Here is a 9,593-nt window from a genome sequence, read left to right on the forward strand (position 1 = left end):
GACTGACGAATTAAAGCTACAAATGACAGAAAACATTTTAACCGTGTCCTGCGTTTTAAATTATGAAAATATTGTGAAGCTAACTACTAGCATAACTGACTCAAATTCATTAGCTTTAGCTTTTATCAATCAACTGTGGAAAGTGAAGCTCCAGGCATTTGGTCCCAAAACAAGATTTAGATTGTGGCCCTTTGTTTAAATATATGGACATTTATAATTAGAAAAAAGTCACATGTAGGGATGTCACGATTTAAAATTTTAGTGCAACAATTATTGCAAGAAGAAACATCACGATTTCACAATTATTCACGGTTATTAACATCACGACCAAAACAACAATCAAATCTTGTTTTCTTAACTCCTTACCACTCCTCAATGTGTGACCTGCTTTATTAAATCAAACTTTCTGAATGATCAATTTGACATAAACGCCTAGATAAAAGCACTGTAATTACATTCAGATTTACTTTAGGCTGAGCAGAAGGCACTTAATTTTGCTTCTAAAATCGTCACTTTACCCAATTTTTTTTTTTTTTTTTAAATAACTCATTTGGAAATGTTCACTTTTCTATAAATTGAATTAAAACAAAAACAAAAATGTCACAATTCAAAATTTTTTAGCCTTTGCAATTATATTGTGACCTCAATAATCACGATTATCGATTAACCTAATAATCTTGACCTCCCTAATCACATGGAAAGGGGAACAAGTAATGTCATTTCTTATATTCTAATAATAATACATAACACTTGTATAGGGCTTTTCATGACACTCAAAAAGATGCTCTAGGAACACGAGAGGCATTAGGTTAAAAAAAAGGAAAAAGGGTTGTTATTTGTAAGCCGTTTTGCGTTTTCACTGTTCTTTTTGAAGAAGGTGAGTATGGATGAGTCTCTGATGTGTTTGGGAGTTCAGAAGCAGGTTTTATGAATTTTAAAAGTAGGGAATTGAATTAGGATTATCTTGTTTATCCATCTGTTATATAACATTGTAGATCAAAAGAATCCGAATCTGAAATGCACCAGTAACAGAACATTGAGGAACATTAAATAACAACTGTATATATGTCAAAATAAACACCTTCTATTAGCACATACACATGTGTAAACAACATTATAGTGATTGCATATAGTGTATACATCATTAATATATATACATAAAAATGGAAGAAGATTAAATTATTTATAAAATAAATCCAGACTAAACATGGACTAGAAAAGGACCAAATCAGGTCTACATAAACAATGTTTTGTGAAGGAAAAGAAATGTCAGTAATTCACTTGTTTTAAAACTTTATTCCGGACTGGAAAACGTATTGAACGATAACAAGAAGTGTTTAATTTGTCCAAGTTGCTCAGCCTTTCTTCTCTTTTCAACAGTTTTAGGTTCAATTCAATTCAATTTATTTTTGTAACGCCCAAAATCAATCAGTTGCTTTGTTCTTCAGAGCCGGCAACTTTCCTTCTCTCCATTCGAATAGAAGGAATCTGACCTGTCATCTTTGAAATAAAGTCCTTAGGTGGGGACAGGGAAAGAGAAATGTAGGAGCAGAGAAACGTGTGGACAAATCGGCTCTGCATGAGAGTGACTGACGAGTCCACACGAGGGAGAGTTTATTTCTGATTGAACAACAGGATTAAACATTCACTTTTGAGACAAGACAATTCTGCTCTATTGTTTTACTTTATCTCTTGAGAATTGTCTTGAGAGAAATTCTATCACACCCGCAATTAGTGTTTTTTACTTTTTAATTGCAGGAAGAAAAACACATGAAATAGATTGGAGAATGGTCTGTGATGAATTAATACTATTAATTTACTTCAAATAATGACCTGAAATGGATGTAGAGACATTTTGAATCAGTATGTTTCAATGCACTAAAAAATGCTCATGCCTGTGACATTCAACACATACTTTGAAGATGCACAACTACAGTAGGTGGCGGTAAATGCACCTTCTCAGTTGGCTGCCAACTGCCATTAAAGCAACAACAACAACAACAACATCCAATACTTCACTTCATGCCAAAAGAGAGCTCTCAACTGAACTCAACACTCAACTCAGACAAACAGCTGCCAACTAACTGAATTTCTAAACTTTAGAACAATCAGATCAGAAAAAGAAGACCCCTTTTCGCCACTTTTTTCGGTCTTCATTGCATCACAAGAACAAGGAGGTAACTCTTTTTTTCTGCCCTGGTGAGGTATAAAATCATGAGAAGATTTGGAAAAACACAGCTCTGTTCAATCAAACAGAGTCTTGACATGATGTTTATTGGTTGGCTTTGGGCATTGAACTGTTTATTATCATTTTCAAATACATAAAATAAGCTTACCATAAATAAAAAATCTGATAAAAGTTAATGTCTCCTGGTCCTGTACCAACTGTAAATAAACTTAAACGTGTAAAATAATGTTCTAATGTTCTTTATCATTTCCATTGTGATCATATTTTTTCATTATGAACAAATGTACTTTATTTTTAGTCTGATGTTAAGGAGATATATTGTGCTTAGTATTAAAACTACATTTTTTTTTTAACAGAATGGTTGATAAAGACAGTGATAGAAACTGGTCATGAAACTGGTCCTTTGAACTGTGACCTTTCATCGTAACAAGCAGCCAATTGTTACACGTTTGTGATATTTGAGGGCCAGACATTCCTAGAGGTGAGCATGGCAAAAATTCACATATTATAAACGTTGTTTTGAATAAATGCTAAATTTAAATATGGAGTTTACTGTTTAAAGTAAAAAAATCTCAAATTGGCTGTAATTGAAGACCAAATAATGACAAGCATGAAAGCAGCTTAAACGTCAGCTGTCATTTATTTACTTTTGATTAAATTTGTTTTATTATTTGTTTGTTATCCTTCTCTTTTTAAATGTCTTTTATTTCGTTTTTTTACCCTATTAATATATGTGTTTGTTTGTGTATAATTTAAATAATTGAATACTGAAAAAAAATAAAACAAATAAAGGAAATTATTTCCGCGTTGATCATGTGACCACCGTGAGGAGGAAGCGCCGCATCACAACAACAAAAGCTTCTCATTCCCCCGATATACAACCGTTTGTACCGCCACAGAGAGGCCTGGACCCCGCTGCCTCTCCCGGAGCTTTCCCCTGCAGCTTCATCCACTTCGCTCCAGCGGTTCGAGCAGGTTTCCGTGGCCGTTTTTGTTGAACCTTTGCGGGATGACGGCGGCGGTGTTCTTCGGCTGCACGTTCATCGCGTTCGGCCCCGCCATTGCCCTGTTCGTCTTCACCGTGTCCCGGGAGCCGCTGCGGGTTATCTTTCTGATCGCGGGGTAAGACCGACTCTGGAGGGAGGGAAACACCTCGCCGTTTAACGTGACTTTCACTGCGGAGAAGGGAGTTAAATGTGTGGAATAGCGAGATAAGCTAACACGGTTAAAGCAGAGTTAGCATGGGAGCTAGCCGCTAATAACTTCTCACGTTTCATATCTGAGATCAAGTTTAGACCTGTTTCCTGTTCTATAACACCGGAATGAGGCCGAGCACAACGCATTTTAAGTGTTTATAACAAAAAAAAATGAAAAAAATGAATGAATGTATTTCCAGTAGCTAGTTTTGCTTTTCTTTTACTAAACATGGAGAAAATGCTGTTTTCGAGGCTCTAAATTGTATTTTCAGCTTCACAAATAGTACAATTTGTGGCACAGTATGTAATGAATCTGTAGATGAAACGAGATACTATTCATGCAGTCAACATTTCTGTGAGTGTTTGTCCAGTATAACGTAATAAAACTAAGAAAAATAATTCTATGGGTTTCTGAACCGTTGCCATAGCGATTCACAATTACAACAAAATATATCTTTTGAATGGGGAAAAAACATATAAAATGTGTCCGAGGGCTTTTACCTTTGTGACATTCTGTAGTTTATTCCAGTGAAATCACATTATGTTCATTCTGAATCTGGAATTATACATGTTTTATAAAAACGTTTATAACGTGTTACATTTCTATAGTCTCGTAACGTTAGTGCCCGAGTCCATTTTCTAAGTTTTGGGGGGATATGACCCTTTTTTCCTTGTGGATATCGAGTACATTAAATGTTCACTTATATCATTATGATTTCATGTTAAAAGACAAATAATACATTTGTTAAAAATAAATGTTCAAATTCATACTCTCCATCATATGTTGAAATACTACATAAATGAGCAAAGTGTGGGCGATATTAACAAAAAGGAATTATTTAGTCATTTTCTGCTTTATCTTGGTACATCATATGCTATTAAGACTTTATCATAGTAATAAGCCAGGAATGAGCTTAAAACCCGTGTGTGTGTGTGTGTGTGTGTGTGTGTGTGTGTGTGTGTAAACGTCTTGTGCTTCTATCGTTGCACAGAATGTGAATATGGACCACACAATGAATCATAAAAGTGCAGAAATACCACTTGATGTTTTCGCTCTGTTTTTGAGCTTGTTTTCAATCGTTTTAATTAGTGACCATTAGAACCAGGACTAGACCCAGGAGGACTAGAACCAGGTCTAACTCTTGTCCCTTTCGTCTCCAGAGCGTTCTTCTGGCTGGTGTCGCTGCTGCTCTCGTCGCTCGTCTGGTTCATCTCGGTCCAGATCAGTGACAAAAGCAGCCTGTCGCAGCAGAAGAGCCTCCTTATCTTCGGGGTGGTGCTGTCCGTGCTGCTGCAGGAGACGTTCAGGTTCGCCTACTACAAACTGCTCAAGTGAGTAACGCATATCGCAGCCGGAATCGAGTGAAGACTGGATTTTAAATCTCAGCAGAGGCAGTGTTCTTTTGCTTTGATTATAGTGACAGTTTGTTCATTTAAATGTCGTGATAGATGATAATATTGAAACAACATTATGTCTCTTTCTTAATTTATTCCTTTTTTCCCAGCGTTTGATAAAAGGAAACTAACAGCTTCTAGACGTGCTAAACAAATAAAATAAATGTATTACAGTAGTCTTTTATGGATTCTGCCTGGACTTTTTCTACTTTTCTACAAATTTTTAGTTAAATTAGTTTCAGCTTTTAAAAGGTGACTTTACAGACAGAACCTACAGAGAGATTTGTTGATATCTAATTACCAAGCCTTATTGATATCTAATTACCAAGCCTGATTTATTAAAGTCTAAAAGTTGACACAAAAACTAAATAATAAATCCAAACTCCCCTCTGTAAATGTTTTTATGTTTAGTGTCATTTAAACCTGCACTTATTGTCCCAAATATGTGACATTTTGGCTGTATTTACACGGAAAATGCATTATTTCTAATTGAAAACATGACATGATGGAAAACCTGTAATACATGTTTTAACGACAGCAGAAGATTCAACTGTCAAAAATTTAAACACACGAGCACCTCGAGATGCGGCAGAGGAGCATCCTTCTCACATACTTTTACAATCGCAAAAAAACGCACATTATGCGCTAGCCTCAGCTAATAGCTAAAACTGCAGTGACTAACAGCTAAAACTGCAGTGACTGTATCAGTCGGAGCCTAGAGCCTGATATTCACTCTTGAGCATGTGACCCTCGCTCAGTGGGACTGTGTTATGTCTCATGACTTTAATTCATCACGTTTTATAGTGTGATATACATTCATCTTATAAGACGTAAAACCCGTGCAGTGGACACCCGTTTGAAAACGCCATCAACCAATTAAACCCCCAAAGGACCAAAGGCAGATGTCTTTACCATTTCGGGCCACACCCCTGTTTGGGACAGAGCAGAGCTTCAGCCGTGTCATATTTGTCCCGCTTTCCCCGGGTTCAGTTTCACACATTCACACAGAAAGCAGCAGAGAATGTGGCTGTGGCGCAGCGTTTCTGCAGTTCGAGCCTCTGATCAAATAAAGAACAAACCATCAGCTGACATTTGTTGTGTTTTTCAGAAAAGCCAATGAGGGTCTTCTGACACTGAGTCAAGAGGAGACGATGCCCATCTCCATCAAACAGCTCGCCTACGGTAAAGTCCCTCCTTTTCCGTAGTTTTACAGTTACACAGTTAGTTTTATGTCAAACGTAAATGCAGAAAGCTGTTTGGCCTGTACATAACAGGTGTCTCTCTTGTCTCAGTCTCCGGCCTCGGCTTCGGGTTCATGAGCGGTGCGTTTTCGGTGGTGAACATTTTGGCTGATTCGGCGGGCCCCGGGACGGTCGGGATCCACGGTGACTCGCAGCACTACTTCCTCTCCTCGGGTCAGTGTTTCCGTGAAGCTGAGCAAACAACGTCCTCTCATAATCTCTCCAAAAGTCCATTTAAAAACTGGTACACTTCTCTGCAGCGTTCATGACGATGGCGATCATTCTGCTGCACCTGTTTTGGGGCGTGGTGTTCTTCGACGGCTGTGAGAAGCAGCGCTGGTGGGCCGTCGCCGCTGTCATCGCCAGCCACCTCACGGTCTCCTGTTTGGTGAGGAAAATGCACGCCCAAAAACCAAAACGTGACTCAAAGACAGCCATGTTTCCACTGGTTTGTTCTGGAAGCGCATTAGTCCAGTCCTAAAGTCTCTGTCTTAAAGTGCCCCCTACAGGTTTGATGACTCATTGAACTAAAACGCAGAAGATAAATATGTTTAAAATGTAGAGATTATACAAATTTTATCCCAGAGTAGCACTTTAAGTCTCTGTCTTAAGTCTCTGGTCCATTCCAAAGTGGCCCCTGAGAGGTTCTAGCTCCCAAAGCCGTCTGCCTCTTTTGGGCTCCAGGTGGACTTTAGCTCAGGAGGAGCTCCACAGCCAGATGATCGGATAAGGCAGAACGCAGACTCAAAGGGTGACCGAAAGTGACCAAAAAATGAACAAGTGACAAAAAAGCTTCAAAAGAACATCAAATGCAACTAAAACTCATCTATAAATAATAAAAAGTGACAGAAAAGCGTGTATTTCCACTGATGCAAAGCTAAACAAAGCTAGCAAAGCAGGTTAGCAACAGCTGTTTCCTGTTTATCGACACACGGCACTCGCTTTGTCAAGACCCAAAATATGATATTTCCAGGTCATTATACAGCTCACATTATCCAAAGCCAATACATTACATAAAGAGAGGTTAAATCGTGGCGTAGAGGCTTTGCAGAGAAGTCAAATTAATGAGGCAAAACTGTTCCTGTCTATTCTAGCTTTAGCCACGTCTCACACACACAAACTTTGAACGGTTTTCTGTTTTGTGTGATTTTCCTTTAGACGTTCCAGAACCCGCAGTACGTGGCCAGCTTGGTGCCCACGTACGTCATCATGTTCCTGATGGGCGTGTGGGCGTTTTACTGCGCTGGCGGGTCGCTCCGGAACCTCAAACTCTGCCTCACCTGCACCGACAAGGACTTCCTGCTCGCCAACCACCGCGCCAGATAACTCCTCCCCCCTTGCATCGCCACCAAAACGCGCTCAAACTGTGGGATAATCGCGCGTCTCCAACTTGCGGGATCGTTGAGTTTGTTGCTGTTTCAGATCAGGGCTGCAGTAATCGTGACTATTAAAATAAACGTTGTAGGGCTATAAATAGTCGTAATCTGGACAAAACAGACCCTAAAATGAAAAGACCTTTTATAACAAACACACCAGATTTGAACCTTTATTTGGTTCAAAATGTATTTGAAAAGTCTAAATGTTCAATAGAAATAAACGTTTGACTGTCAAACACTGAACTAATCCTTAGTCGCAGCTCTAAAACGTTAATCCTAATTTCTCTGGAGTTTACAGACTCTAAAGACAAAGAAGACGGCACTATTAAATCAAAATGTTGAAAGAAATTGAACGATTTCAGATTTTCTTCAATAATACACTTTATTTGTGAATATTGTCCGTCTAGAAGCCTTCAGTCATCATATTTCAACCTTTTATTTGGTATAAAATATAGATAGAAATAAATAAATCGCTAGTTGCAGCTCTGAAACTTTGACTATTTTGATACTCGTGATCGTTAAATGGACTTTACAGACTGTATTCAAATTATTCTCCATCTGGAAGCCTTCAGCCACAACAATTTTGTCTTTATCTGATTAAAAATGCATATATTTGAGCCAGTTTTTGTGTTATTAGCTGTGAACCAGGTCTTAACATCTACTCTAAGGTTTAAACTTGAAGAATTGCAGATAGTTTCGACCTTGTTCATGGTTCATGTCTCTAATCACTGGTTCTGTCCACATGAAACAAAAACTGGCACAAAGTTCGACGTCTTCTCTGATGGCACGAATAAACAAATGAAGTAACTTTTTCACAACGGCTTCAGAAAGTGGTGCCATTGTTCACAAAAATGTGCAAAAATCACCATTTGTGCATCATAAGTTTGGATATTTCTTTAAATGAAACTGAATCGTGATGTTAAAAACCGAAATATGGACACGATGAAAGAGAAATGGACCACAATTGTCTTTTTTTTTTTTTTTTTTTTTTACGTGGCGGCTTTTGTTTTTGCACAGCTCTGCCTTTAACATTTCAAACTGCTTCATCTTTTCTATTGATCCTTTAAACTTCTGCGAACAAAAATGAACAAATAAGAAATTGAGAGACATTTAGCTTTGTTAATGAAGGCAAAGTCATTTGTTTTAGGTTTTACTGGACAAACGCTCTCAAACTGTTGAAACCACAATCGTTTATGATTAATTGCATAATTCGCCACAAATTGTACATTTTGAGAAGCTCGGATGCAAGAAAAAACACAGAAAAGCAGATTAACTGACATTTCAACACCGGAAAATCCAAATTGTTGCTTATTTTGTCGTAAAGATTTAAAACTGCGCGTATTTAGAGCTGATCTCTGCTAGTCATTGAACATTTTTTGTTCTCTACTTCATTTTTCCAATATTCAGGAGTTTGGAATATTTTAATGACCTTTTTTAAAGCGTTGATATCTTCGCTGTCACCAGAAACACTGCTGTGCCACACCTTCACCTTGCCGGCTCCAGTTCTTACGCACATTTGGGATTTTCTCTGAATCTGTTTGTAAATAGAAAAGCAGAATGTGATTCTTGTTCTTCGACTCTTCCTCATTTGTATGTTAGTTTTATTAAATTTGTCTAAACAGATTTAAAAGTTGCTGTGCAGTTGTTTGATGGAGCCGTGTTCAAACCTTTGATTGGAGTAAGTGATCAGAAGGAAGTGACATAATTTTGTGCCATTTTAATCTAGAGTCAAACCTCAGGTAAAAATCTACACATTTACTGCAAACTAATGAACAACATACAACGTACAAGTCACAGTAATGAACCTGAGAGAAGCAGGAGAAACGGTGTCCACATCTGAAGACAAAGGAAAGATTCATTCAAAAATAATCTAACACGGATAAATATAAAGTAACAGGGCGCTTTAGAAAAACACAATTTATTACAGAAATACCTTCTGATTAACTTCTGTGATTAGCTTTAACGTGGCTCTCCTGATCCTAAAAACACTTCTATATAGATAATGTTTGTGTGTCATCAACACGATATGAACACAACCATTCTGTTTACTTCACAACTATTAATTCAAAATAAGTATTAGGAGTAGATAAACTTGACTTTTTTGTCTTTGCACTTTACGTGTTTATTAAAAAGTGCTGCTTTATTATATTATTTAACAGTATTGTCCTCCACAACAGGAGCTGGAACTGGACGTTGG

General features: G+C 37.7%; 1 protein-coding gene across 1 annotated transcript; it reads left to right on the forward strand.

Annotated features, from left to right (window-relative positions):
- Nucleotides 1-3,013: 3,013 nt before the first annotated feature.
- On the forward strand, nucleotides 3,014-8,987 carry aph1b (APH1B gamma secretase subunit). The gene is made up of 6 exons (XM_072465320.1): nucleotides 3,014-3,310; nucleotides 4,546-4,716; nucleotides 5,888-5,961; nucleotides 6,072-6,194; nucleotides 6,281-6,408; nucleotides 7,179-8,987. Exons 1-6 carry the CDS (start codon nucleotides 3,198-3,200, stop codon nucleotides 7,344-7,346), a joined length of 777 nt encoding a protein of 258 aa, XP_072321421.1. The 5' UTR covers nucleotides 3,014-3,197; the 3' UTR covers nucleotides 7,347-8,987.
- The last annotated feature ends 606 nt before the right edge of the window (nucleotides 8,988-9,593 follow it).

Source organism: Eucyclogobius newberryi, unplaced genomic scaffold (assembly GCF_026437365.1).
Source record: "Eucyclogobius newberryi isolate DKJ021-1_F unplaced genomic scaffold, fEucNew1.0.hap1 SCAF_5, whole genome shotgun sequence".
Taxonomy (NCBI): domain Eukaryota; kingdom Metazoa; phylum Chordata; class Actinopteri; order Gobiiformes; family Gobiidae; genus Eucyclogobius; species Eucyclogobius newberryi.

What these genes read in the sequence shown, in the direction of transcription:
- aph1b (XM_072465320.1), top strand. Translation starts at nt 3,198, where the DNA reads ATGACGGCGGCGGTGTTCTTCGGCTGCACGTTCATCGCGTTCGGCCCC. An exon ending in GCCTACTACAAACTGCTCAA is followed by an intron (nt 4,717 to 5,887) that starts GTGAGTAACGCA and finishes TGTGTTTTTCAG; the next exon opens with AAAAGCCAATGAGGGTCTTC. An exon ending in ACCTCACGGTCTCCTGTTTG is followed by an intron (nt 6,409 to 7,178) that starts GTGAGGAAAATG and finishes ATTTTCCTTTAG; the next exon opens with ACGTTCCAGAACCCGCAGTA.